At 35.9% G+C, this 12644-nt stretch overlaps 2 protein-coding genes and 1 long non-coding RNA gene across 10 annotated transcripts in view; 1 reads left to right on the top strand and 2 right to left on the bottom strand.

Annotated features, from left to right (window-relative positions):
- LOC146481252 (alsin-like) overlaps window positions 1-12644 on the top strand; it is a 93191-nt gene that overhangs the window by 2308 nt on the left and 78239 nt on the right. For 4 of the 5 annotated variants that reach the window (XR_014864552.1, XR_014864553.1, XR_014864554.1 and 1 more), the window contains exons 2-8: window positions 717-852; window positions 2060-2188; window positions 3006-3079; window positions 5213-5279; window positions 6437-6501; window positions 7088-7231; window positions 8905-8970. Coding sequence is in view for 2 of the 5 variants with exons in the window: in XM_085108905.1 (XP_084965031.1) it covers window positions 745-852; window positions 2060-2188; window positions 3006-3079; window positions 5213-5279; window positions 6437-6501; window positions 7088-7231; window positions 8905-8970 (653 nt within the window). In the remaining 3 variants the exon portion in view is untranslated. The other variant, XM_085108906.1, reaches the window with a different exon arrangement.
- LOC146481255 (uncharacterized) overlaps window positions 1-12644 on the bottom strand; it is a 116193-nt gene that overhangs the window by 54839 nt on the left and 48710 nt on the right. The window lies entirely within an intron of this gene.
- Window positions 10188-12489, bottom strand: LOC146481261 (uncharacterized). The gene is made up of 2 exons (XR_014864562.1): window positions 11479-12489; window positions 10188-11149 (listed from the first exon to the last, which is right to left on the bottom strand). It is a non-coding gene; the product is annotated as an uncharacterized LOC146481261 (long non-coding RNA).

Genomic DNA, 12644 nt, shown 5'->3' with positions numbered 1-12644 from the left:
TTCTTTATTAACCGTTTTAATTTGGTTGTTTAGTTACATGTACAATGTAGTCAGTAGTAGTAAAATAGTGGCTAATCATTGTTAGGGGTTTAAAATTCTAGAGTAGATAAGAAATTAAATGTTGAGCTTGTAAATAAACAGAAACAAAAATCATTTCACTGTGTGAATAACAAATATGTGAAATGGTAGGAGGTCCTGGGTGATCCTGGAAATCTGTAAACTCAAGTAATAAAAGACATTGCGGAGCAGCTAGATGAGAAGATCCAATTTTCCTTCATTTCATTTTCCTTCAGTTCACGAAAAAAAAAATACAGGGCAATCTTTTTCTATTAAATCAAAGACCACATGCAAAAATTCAGCTCATTTGGATGACATTTTAAAAAAATGGCCAAAATCGTCACTTACGATAGTTTTGCATATAAACCCTTCAATTGGTAATCAATCAAAGGCAAACCAAATCAAATTTAAACTGCTTATAAAAACATTTTAAACCAAACATTTTCATTATTAAACTACAACATAATAGTTCTACATTTTGGGTCAGTTTTTTTTTACCTGGAATTTTTTCACTGGTTGCACTTGGTTTTGAAAATGTGGCCAAAACATTGAGTCAGTGTTGTCTGAAAAACTAAATCCCTTAAGCTGTACAACTTATCATTTGACTGTAAGTATTTATACTGTAATTCACTTACTGTTAAAACATTTTTGTATTGCAGAATAATGCACTAGACTGTGCACAACTGCATGAAGAAGCTGAACCGATGGGAACAGTTTATCACTCAAGATGAGAACAAGCCAGCACAAGCTGAACGTACTCAGACGTTTTGGGATGACTGTCCTGCAAAGATATCAGTAAGTTGCCAGTCGAGAGTAGCTTATTATAGCTATTAGCTATAATTACCATTTTCAGAGAGATACGCTTCAAAATCAACGATTTTTTACAAAGAAATGAATGGCTGACAGGCTACCACTGCAGGCTGCACACTATTCCTTCCTTTGTAGAAATTGCAATTTTATTGTTCATTTTAACAATACGTACCAACAGCGGCTAGACTTTTGTATACGAGACTGAACTAAGTCAAACAAAGTGAAAAAAAGAAATCAGGCAAGGGTCTGTATCTCCTTTGTGTAGCTACAGTACAGTTCTGTGCAAAAGTAATGAGAGCAAATTTCAACGAAATATTTCATCCAAATTTGGTGAAAAGTAGCAAAAAAACAGCGAAAATTCGAAGGACACAAAACTTGAAGGAATTTTCCGTGAATTTTCGAAGCCACTATTGTTTTGACACGCTAGAAATTATGGCCTTGTCTGTGATATACAACTCGAAAATTTGAATGAATTTTCGAGCGGCATTTCAAAATCTCGGAAAGTCAGTCTCGAATTTTCGAATCTTAGCAATTTGATTTTGCAAGAGAAAGGTATCATTTTTTTTTCCTAGAAAAGTAATATGCTATTTAATTCTTGTTTATTTAGCATTTTGCTCAAAAACTAATTAATAGTAATAATTATAATAATAATAATAATAATAAATTTAATAATAATAATTATAGTAATAATAATAATAATAATAATAATAATAAATTTAATAATAATAATTATAGTAATAATAATAATAATAATAATAATAATAATAATAATAATAATAATAATAATAAAAGCATTTATTTTTATGTCTATAAGTAAAAACTACAAATACGAAATACAGATTAAAAAAATACCGGTAAGTTACATTTAATACTAATAAGCTAATAAACAACAACAAACAACAAATGCGCAACTAAGTTTCCTGCATGACAAGTGGTCTCTGTGCCAAAGTAAAGTTTACCTGTATTTGGAGCATTTCTGATTTAAGCCAAAAAAAACACACTTGCATCTTTCTTGCCCAAAACCCTTCAAATCCTTGAATTTAAATTAGATCTCTAGCTATGAAACTGAACATTTTTGCCTAGTTCATTATGGAGGATTTGTTTCTAAATCAGGTAGTTCTTCAACTTAATTATCTTACATTTAAAAATGCCACATTAACTGTGAACTGTGCTTTCATTTTGTGGCATGCAGGAAACCTTCAAGGACTGTCACAGAATGTTGCTGAGAAGCAGTAATGTACACAGTCTATTCCCATCCAAAGGAACAAGGTTCTCTTCACCGTTGTTTGTCTTGTTTGACGACTTCTTTGTCCACTTTCAGGTATGTCAACTGATCTGATTGTTAGAATTTAAATGGTTTTATTGATTAATTTAAATCTTCAGTTGGTTAATTATTGCAGCCTTGTCATTCAATTTTTTTGAGTGATATGAAAGTAAAGTAAAACTTATCCTCAATTTCTTTAAGAAACATCCTCATTACTTCAAGAAGCCTTATTGAAATATATGATGCTACCATTTTGTAAACTGCCAAGTGATAACTGTGTAGAGGGTTTGCATTTGATATAATTTTTGTATAAATATAGAAGTGAATTATTTTGTTGTGGGAGTTAATGTTATTTAATAAGTTTAAAATATTTTGCAAGCAACTACTTAATGATTGCTTAGTGCATTAACAGGCAAATTATGTGGGGCTACCCATTGTGTGAGACTGTTCTTTTTTGTGGTTGTTGTAAGTTGTTTTTTTCTTTGTTTGGTTGCAAAGTGTCTTTTTTTACCCACAAATATTTCTTTGCTTTTCTTGCTGACTCAAAATTTTGGCCGTTTTTTCCTCAAAAACTGAGCCTAAAGTAGCCAAAACAGAAAGGGGGTGCAATGTGAAGTTCCAGAAATTATCCATACTCCCCCCATGGAAGGTGTTTTGTTTTGTACCCCCTCCCACTTCCCCAGGAAATTCCAGTTTAGCTTCATACTTTGCTTCTAAAATTTCTCTGATCTGACTAAATTGATGGCCACGTACAAAAAGTCACATTTTTGAGCAAAGCAAAACAATGCCTAAAATTTGACAAAGGATGGTTGTGCTCTCAGCCCTTTAATTACAGTCATCTTATCTTACCAAATCCTGTATGTTTTTTCTGAAGTCTGCTAAAAACTTCCAAGCTTTTCCACTGGCAACAGTATGGGCTGAAGGCATGGATGAGACACATGGAGTCCTGTGAGTTTATTAGTCCTCGATGTTGGTTAAACGCTGTTAAAAATCATACACTTAAAATAATAATGCCAGAATAAATACCTGCCAAGTTGTTTCTAAGTTAAAAATGGAATTGATCTAAGATCATGTTCGACTGACCGTATTTCAGAATAAGAGCAAGTAGAAATAATATTATTAGCTGTTAGATTTCTCTTTTTAGGTAAATTTGGGAAGATGTAACTACAAGCGTTCAGTGATGCACGATAATTTAAGAGTCATGTTGTATTCCAGTAACTCCAAAAATCTCTCATGACAGATTTCTAGTAATCGTTGTAAGTAATTTCTATTCTGGAATAGGATCAATCAAATGCACCCTAAGTCTCATCATGGTCGTACTGTGCAGACAGGGACATCCGCAGATTTAGAAGAATTCTAAAGATAAAGCATAGATTTCCATTGATAAAATAAACACTACACCTTTCTTCTATTCATTGTTACTTTTAACGAGAAATCCATATTGGATTGAAAGTGCCCATTGTACCCCTCCCCTTGCTAACTGATACATGGGGCGGGGTGGGGTGGGGCATTCGGAGCCTAACTTCCAGGGAGCTAGGCACAGAGCAATGGCGTGTCTTTGTTTTGCTTGCCTTGTTTTATGTCACTTGAAGACATCCTCAGAGATGCCAACCTCTGAAGATCTAAAATCTGGAGATTTTTTCTTCTGAGCACCCCCCCCCCTTATTACCCTACCCTTCCCCCTAAGCAAAATTGATGCACTTACCCCCACCCCCCCCCCCACCTTGTTAGCACAAAATTCGCACAACACTAGAGCTTTTTTTGTCCTGCTCTTTAATTGGTTGAACGTTTATCCAATCAGAAAGTCGTTTATATTGCAATGATGACAAAAAGTGTAATTTCTTTGGTTTCCGTCAAAGTAGGTAAAACAGGTATGCAAATGTAGCCATGACACGATATTTCTTAAATTTATGGAACATTTGAGTTGAAATACTAGCCTATTATGCAAATAAAACGCCAAGTCGCTTTTATCCGGGAGGTTTAATCACCCGTACGGGAGACCGGGAGATTCGTTCCGTATCCGGGAGACTCCCGGATAATCCGGGAGAGTTGGCATGAGTGCATCCTGGAGGTCTGGCATGGATGACCGGCACAAAAAATACTGAAAAAAATGGTTATTACTACAGTGGAACCTCGATTTTAATAACGAACCTCTATTTAACGAAGTCCTCGATATAACGAACGATATTCAATGTTGCGGCGAAAGTTACAGTAAAATGTAGGGAATAGAACCTCGATATAACGAACCTCAATATAACGAATTCTTCGATATAACGAACATAATCCGGAAGCCCAAACATAAAATCTACCTCGATATAACGAATTACAATGTCAACACGCGACAGAAGATAAACGCTGAACAGATCAACACTCTGAAAGTGTCGTGTTTTTTTTTGTAAATAAAAGCTGTGCGTCTGCTCAAAAGTGAAAATAATTGCTACTGAAAGCCACCATGCTTAATGAATTGCATCTCAAAACGCGGCACTTCTGGGTGACGAAAATTGCATTGAATTGCGTGACAGAAGTCACCTGTGTTGAAAATCAATCATTAACTATGACCTCGATATAACGAACATTTTGGTCGTTTTCCCTCAAGTTTGTTATATCAAGGTTTCGATATAACGAACCCTCGATTTAACGAACAAATTTGGCCGGTCTCCAGTGACTTCGTTAAATCGAGGTTCCACTGTAGTCTATAAGAAGCATTGTCACACGCTTAAATTATTGGTATGCTAAGAGCATTTGCAAGTCAGATGTGTTTTATGTGGACTTTTTTTCCTATTCCGTCAGATCATCTGAATGTGCAGTTCCAGAAAATATCGATACTCCCCCCATGGAGGGTTTTTGTTTTGCAACCCCATCCCCCTAGAAAATTCCAGTTTTGCTTCATACTTTGCTTCTAAAATTATAGCCCCTAGGAATTTTCAATGACCTTTCATGCGATGGGTATGGCCTTTTTCAGGAACTGCACAATAATAAACCTTAAGCAATGCTACCCTTGCAAGATTGAGTCATTCAGAGAAAATGTTCGAGACTTCCACTGACTCAATCACTAAATGGCAGTGTTATTTCAATTCGTAGGAATGGCATTAAAATCACCACACCAGAAGAAATCCTACTTGTTTGTGCTCCCTCACTAGTGGACAAGGTGGAGTATTATGTGTCACTCTTCAAGTCTTTCTTCTTGTATCATCCATGGCTAAACCTCCAAGTATTCCAGAGGTAGCGTGGTCAAGTGGTTACTGGGCAGCGGACTTGAAATCTGGAGGTCCTGGGTTCAAGTGCTTGGCCCCACTAGCACTTGTGCTATAAAAACTGCTAATGGTAAATAAAAGGTTATTTTATTTTTCTTTTAATTATTTATTCCGCCCTATGCAGGCTGCCCCACTGCCATCCCAATAAACTAACTGCCTTGCTTAAGGACGGTGCCTATAAATACAGAAGTATTTTTGTGCGGTTTATGACTTATATGCAGGAAAAGCAGATCTTAGCAAGGGCTATTGAAATCCAAAAAGAAAATTGGGGGTTAAACCATGCATTTTTCAGAGATGATTAAGCAACAATATTTCCAAAAAGTCCCAAAATATCAAGCAATGTATGGCAGTTTTTTCTAAATAGAAGCTTAATTATCTCTAAAAAATGCATGGTTACCCCAAATTTTCTTTTGGATACCAAGAGCACTTGATAAGTTCTGCTTTCTCCGCATAGTTTTAAACCGCGCAAAAATATCCCCTGATTAGTGAGCACTACCCATAGGAAACCCGAGTATCTCGAGATGCGCAGAACGTATGCGCAGTAACAATAGTAGGCACCGTCCTTAAAGTGGAATATGGATGCCTGGGACATCTTCTAGAGGCTTCCATCCAATAATAGAAACCTTTTGATTTGATTACAAGTGTAACTTTTCAAATCCATGCAGTTCGCATCCAGCCAGCCCCTAGGCAGAATACTGCCCCCATGGCTAGGAAATCCTCACAACTAGCCATTAGCCCCCATTCCACTCCAGGCAGAGTGAAGGAAGGTAGGGGGAGGGGGTGGGAAGCTCCGCCACCAAAACGCCAAAGAAAAACCTCTACAAACACCACTAAATCACATTGAAGAATGCTCGAGCGCCATACTACAATGTATTATTTATGTGCTCTCTGAGCCTGCAATTGTTAACTGGACTGTTCACCACTCTGATGAAAAAGACAGCTGAGCTTGTTGTTGTTAACTTGGTTAAATATTTATTGACTGCATTTAAAACATGGAGTTGGTACATGTACGCTAGCTAGACGTCACATTGCTTGTTTGTTGATATTGTAGGCCGATTTGTTGATGACTATTAATCAAGCTGTGGCCAATGTTATCTCCAAAACAACAACATACCGGTAGGTAATGCAATATTCCACAAGAGCACATTGGATATGAGATAGCCAATGAGGCTCACAGCGCTGAGTTGGCTATAAACAACTCATATCCAACCAGCGCGAGTGTTTATAATTGTTTTATCAAACACAACCAAGAAATATTGATAGGTCTTGCTGATTTTGGTTGGCAAGAACAACCAGAAGACAATTTAATGGTCGTCATATTTCTCAGACAATATGGTATAATGGCTCATACACTGTACCATGGCCTCTAAGCCATTCAAATCCCTGGAATTGCTTTATACAATGATCCAGTTTTTTATAATTTTTAGTGTATTTAATTTGTTACATTAACTTGGTAATTAAACAGAGGAGAGCCACCTTGTGGATCATTATTTTTTTGTTTTGTGTGTACAACCTGTTCAAGTTGTTTTAACCTGCCACAGGGCTGTGTCCCTCCAATTTTGCCATCTTGTTGTCTGTTTACTTAGATTGTCTTAAGAGTGTTATCTAGCATATGTGCTTTCCCAAATGATATTCAGGATATGCAATATACTGACATTAATTATTTTATTATTGTCAATTTTTTTTTTTTCACGCTTAACAGTCTTGGAGCAGAGTCCCTTAACCCAAAGACTGGAAGTCTGCTGCCAGCTGTAGCTCGTGAAGCTTCCTACACTTATGAACATGACCCTGCCTACTGTGGAGCAACCTACCATGGAATGTGGCTACAGGGAAAGCCTCATGGACAGTAAGTTTGTTCATTATAACCTTGCTTAACCCCTAATAATGACCACCATTTTCTAGTAGAACAAGTAATCGGAAGGTCTTAAGTTCGACTCCTGATAGGAGCAGTCAGATTTTCTTTTTCCGAGTATGCCTGTGTCATCACTGAATGATACATCATTCTCATTTATTTTCTTCCCACATTATTACCCTAACTTATAAAAGACTCAAGGAATTGATAATTGAGGGGTTTTCGCAAAGGGGTGTATGTCAGTTTTTTGGTGAAAATTTTTTGAAGGATCTCGCTAATTCTTTGCATATATGGACTTGTTTGGACGTGGAAATTGTTGCTCTTTGATTTTTTTTTGTGAAGTTTTTTGTTTCATTTTCGAGGAAAAACTAGGCCAAAAAATCAATTCAGTAAAAAAAAAAATAAATAAATAACAGAACAACATTTTTCATGTCAAAACAAGTCTGTATGTAAAGAATTAGTGATAACCTGCAAAAAAAAAAAAAAGCAATATACAGCCCTTTGTGGGAACCCCTTCAATTTATTCCTATCCTTACAATACAGCAGCATTTTTTCATGGTTCATTGGCGTTTGTGTTAATGGAAGTCCATTGTAATATTAATTCTTGGTTTTCAGATGACGTCATAAAAAACTGAAATTCATAACTAAACACAATTTTGGGTTTTTATCTTCATCACATATAAGAAAATCTAAATTTCCATCGGCTTGCTAATTTTCAGCAGGATAGCATTCTCTGTTTTGAAAATAGAGCAGTTTGAATTTTAGATTTTTGCACAGTGCGTGACATATACATGCAGAAGGATTGCTGCTCTAAACATGTCACGTACATGAAAACATGGATTCGCCTCGTGTTTTTTTTAGGTCTGATCAGCTAACATGTAATATTAGAAGCGTTAATGTCAATGGGTGAAAGTTCAGCAGAGAGAAGATTGGCTTTGAAATAGCCAAGGTAAACTCCAGATGTTTTTGCTGGTTTCCGGCCGCCATGTTGGTGCCCATCAGACGGGGCACCAACATGGCGTCCCATACTAAACTCTGTAATTTTCCGAGGTACATTTTCTCGAATAACTCGATTAGGAGATAATTTCGCACAGCCCTGTGACTTTCACACGTTGTTTATGTATCACTCTTCTACAACATATCAATTTCTTGACTTTATTTATTGAATGGTTGAGGATTTTATTTTTTCACTTTGCATGACGATGTGTGAGGTGAAAACCACCTGTTGGAGAGTTTTTACTAGTAAATCATGAGTAAATCAAAATGGCGGCTCGTGTTTCTTCAACTTCAAGCGAAGAAATGGCTTCCATAAACTGATGTAGAATAAGATAAACAGGTGGAGAGACTAAAACATCATCTCTGTAGGTATAGAAATGTCAGCGAGTAGAAAGGAATATATAAATAAGTAAATAATTCGTATAGATGTGCAAAGATTTACTTTCATCAGTAGTAGAAACTGATTTTTTTGAGTTGACAAAGAGCAACTTTTTCGTGAAATGAGCAACTTTTGGACAACTTTTGAAAATTTTTGGGGCAACTTTTGAGAGATATCCGAGCAACTTGTGTAAAAACTTGTGTTCATTGGCGTTTGTGTTAATGGAAGTCCATTGTAATATTAATTGGAGAGTTTTTACTAGTAAATCATGAGTATTTGTCTGTGATTTCAGTGGAGAGATGCATTGGCCTGATGGTCGACACTACACTGGGGAGTTTAAACATGGTTTGCACTCGGGGTAAGTCATTTTAAAGTTATAGTGCAAATGGATCTCATTTTCATGTGGGCATATTTTGATTTCTTTGCTTACATACTAGGGAGTTAAGGTTTGTGGAAATTAAACCTGTATATATATTTATTTGTCTGTGTAGTACTGGAGATTAAGGAAATGTGACGATATTGCTTACCTTATTGCCTCAACCTGTGTTAGTGTTGTAAGGTCAGGGCATGATAATATATAATAACTAGTAGTAATCAAAGATTATAGAGTGCGTTCGACAGCCTTAAGTTGTGCGATTGTACGGCCTGCTGTGTGACTTTTTTTAGGTAGCTCTTTCGTCCTTTTATATCTGTACGTATTGTGTAACTACTAAGGTGAAATATTTGCAATAAACGAAGCTGAATTTAAAATTTCAGCGGCTACGCTGTTGAACTTAAAAATAATAGAAAGTATTTTCGGTCTGTCTCTTGCGTGACACCGTCGAACTTTAAAATAATGCACATCATTTTCGGTAAAATGCTTTCAATCTTTGAGAAAAATGAAACTTACAGGCCAGCGTACTATTTTGGTCTTCTACTCAAAAGGTATTTTACCAAAATGCCGCGAAACTTACGCGACTATAAAGCCGTAGAAATGTCAAACTGAAGCGAGCTAATTTGCATACAGTTTTGAAAGACACCTCAGGCCCGGTTCATACGTCGAACTTTACATGAGCCGAACCTAATCATTTGGTTCGGCGCATGTAAAGATCGACGTATGAATCAGTTAGGATCGACAGATTTGTATTTGGGTCGACCCGCCGTTCTATTCGACTGCGCCAGTCGAATAGAACGGAAAAAGTTCGACTTAGATTCAGACGTCGAACTTCTCATGTGCCGAACCAAATGCATACGTTATGTATAAATTATATTAATTATATCTATCCCAGAGGTCTGTGCATTCCATCGACTTGGCATGCGCAAAGGAATTCATTCTGAACAAGATGGCGGGAAAAGAGGAATGTGCTTGTTCTTCTTGTTTCGAAACAACTGAATATACTTGTCTGAGATGCGAAAGATTTAAAAAAAAAGAATCTATTCTTGATGTGCACATGCACTTCAAACCGACAGGAACTTTCAATACAGGCTATATCAAAGGCGAAGCCTCAAGACTTCTCAGAACAAAATCTTCAAAAACAACATTTGAAGAAAACATCACTCTATTCAAACAGAGATTACCTATCAGAGATTACCTCGATAACCTTACCCTTAGGAAACCAAGTCTATTTATAATCTATTTATTAACTATTTAAATTCTATTTAACCTATTTAAAATAATTATTTTCTATTTAAACACTATTTACTGATTATTTTTAAAATTTAAGTTCTATTTAAAATATATTTAAAGGCTAATTAAAATCTAATTGAAAAACTATATCTATTTGCCCTCTATTTTAAATCTCAAATAGACCTAATTAAAATCTATTTGAATGGTAAGGAACCAAATGTTAATGTAAATAGAATTTAAATAGCTCTATTTAAAGTCTATTTTCAACCTTAACAACTATTTGTATTCTATTTAAAAACATCTACATCAAAATAGAACTATTTAAAATCATACAGTTTTAAAAAACATGGAAATAGATTTTAAATAGCTCTATTTAAAGTCTATTTTCAATATTTAAAACTATTTGTACTCTATTTAAAAACACCTACATCAAAACTAGAACTATTTAAAATTATACAAATTTAACAAGCATGAAAATAGAATTTAAATAGCTCTATTTAAAGTCTATTTTCAACCTTAACAACTATTTGTATTCTATTTAAAAAATATCTACATAAAAAATAGAACCATTTAAAATCATGCAGTTTTAAAAAAACATGGAAATACAATTGAAATAGCCCTATTTAAATAAAACTCTATTTAATTTTCATCACATACCTGTTGGCTCTAATTTATTCACCCTCTCATTGTGTTTAACAACAGTTACCCTCTGAAAGTTGCGAGTTGTCGATGGTGCCGATCAAATACATAAATACGTACAAATTAGAACCATTCAGGAATGCTACATATTGTGTAATAGACCGGTATACGCGTCTTTTTCTTCGCTCATCTTTCCAGCAAACTAATTTACAGCAGCCTTCTTAACAACTAAATATACGAGATATACCGTATCAGTCATATATGCAGGATTGTAGGTTGTAGCATATGTCGCCTAATGTTCGATTCAGTTCTTTAACTCGATCCAAAGCGAAAAACCCAGGCTCCTTTTTTGCGTGTATTGAAAAAACATTTCCAACCAGAAAATGCACAGCTTCGGGAAATTAAGCGCCATTTCTCCATTCCGTGACATGTGCGTGTCGGAATTTTATCTGAAAGGTCTCCATATTGTGTAATATACCGGTATACGCGTCTTTTTTCTTCGCTCATCTTTCCAGCAAACTAATTTACAGCAGCCTTCTTAACAACTAAATATAGGAGATATACCGTATCAGTCATACGTGCAGGATTGTAGGTTGTAGCATACCCGGGAGCATATGTCGCCTAATGCTCGATTCAGTTCTTTAACTCGATCCAAAGCGAAAAACCCAGGATCTTTTTTTGCGTGTATACAACGATGCGCTGAAAAAACATTTCCAACCAGAACATGCACAGCTTCGGGAAATTAAGCGCCATTTCTCCAAATTCCGTGACATGTGCGTGCCGGAATTTTATCTGAAAGGTCTCTTGAGACACCGAGGGTTTAATCTAATTGGCCAGCTGTCATGAAACTGTTTCAAAATATTTCAACCCGATCGAGTTACACAAATTGACCTGAAAATAAACTTGATCGTTGGTTATTTGACTTAGAAAAGCGGGAACATTTTCAATGCAAAGTATCTTCTCTCATCAGTTTGGGAAACAGTTTGCATGAGTTCAATGTTTTGCTTTTCTGGAGCGAAGATCCGCACCCGTACGTTTTGTAAACAACACTGTCACACTGTTCCTTCAGATTGTCTCCGACTGCGTACTAGCAGCTTGCAAGTTCATCACTACAATACTCTGAGAGTCTGAGGACTTCTTAGGTTTGCTGTAAAATGCCGGAAAATGAAATAACTCGACTTGCAAGTTGTATTTTAGACCATTTTTGCACAGGGGAAAGAACATCGAAGAACGTCCCAATTATTGAGGTGAGCAGCGCCATCAAATATTCCCTATATTTAAACGTAATCACGACGATTTACTCTTCGAAAGTAATTATCGTTATCTTCTGTACCATGAAAATATTAGTTCACGTTAAACTTGACGTAGCTTAAATGTTGTAGTTCTCAACTTGACTAAAATGTATACTTTTATTCCACTGCATACTAAAAGACTGCGCTGTGTGTTGTTCAATTTTGTTATGCATACATAGGAAAATAAACTTAAAGCTTACTGCAACGCTTATGTTTTGAAAATGTGTTAATCGTTTTACTACTAGAACTGAACCGCTATCGCACACTAATGTTTAAATTGTTAGGCTTGTCGACTTTAATAGAGCTTATTCTCGAAGCAGCATTGTATTAAAAAAAGAAAAAACGGATCACGCCGCTGTGATTTAGGGAATGATCACGGCCATTCACGTAAAATTGGGGTGGAACATTTTTTTTTAGGTCTACACAACTTGGCCTACTTGAACGTCTGCCGCTTCTATCTTGGTCTTTTGACCATTTACCCTCTTGTATTTTTGC

Source organism: Pavona decussata, unplaced genomic scaffold, assembly GCF_977016875.1.
Source record: "Pavona decussata unplaced genomic scaffold, jaPavDecu1.1 SCAFFOLD_51, whole genome shotgun sequence".
NCBI classification, from domain to species: domain Eukaryota; kingdom Metazoa; phylum Cnidaria; class Anthozoa; order Scleractinia; family Agariciidae; genus Pavona; species Pavona decussata.
The sequence above is the reverse complement of the archived record's forward strand: the minus strand, read 5'-3'. Positions and strand labels throughout refer to the sequence as shown.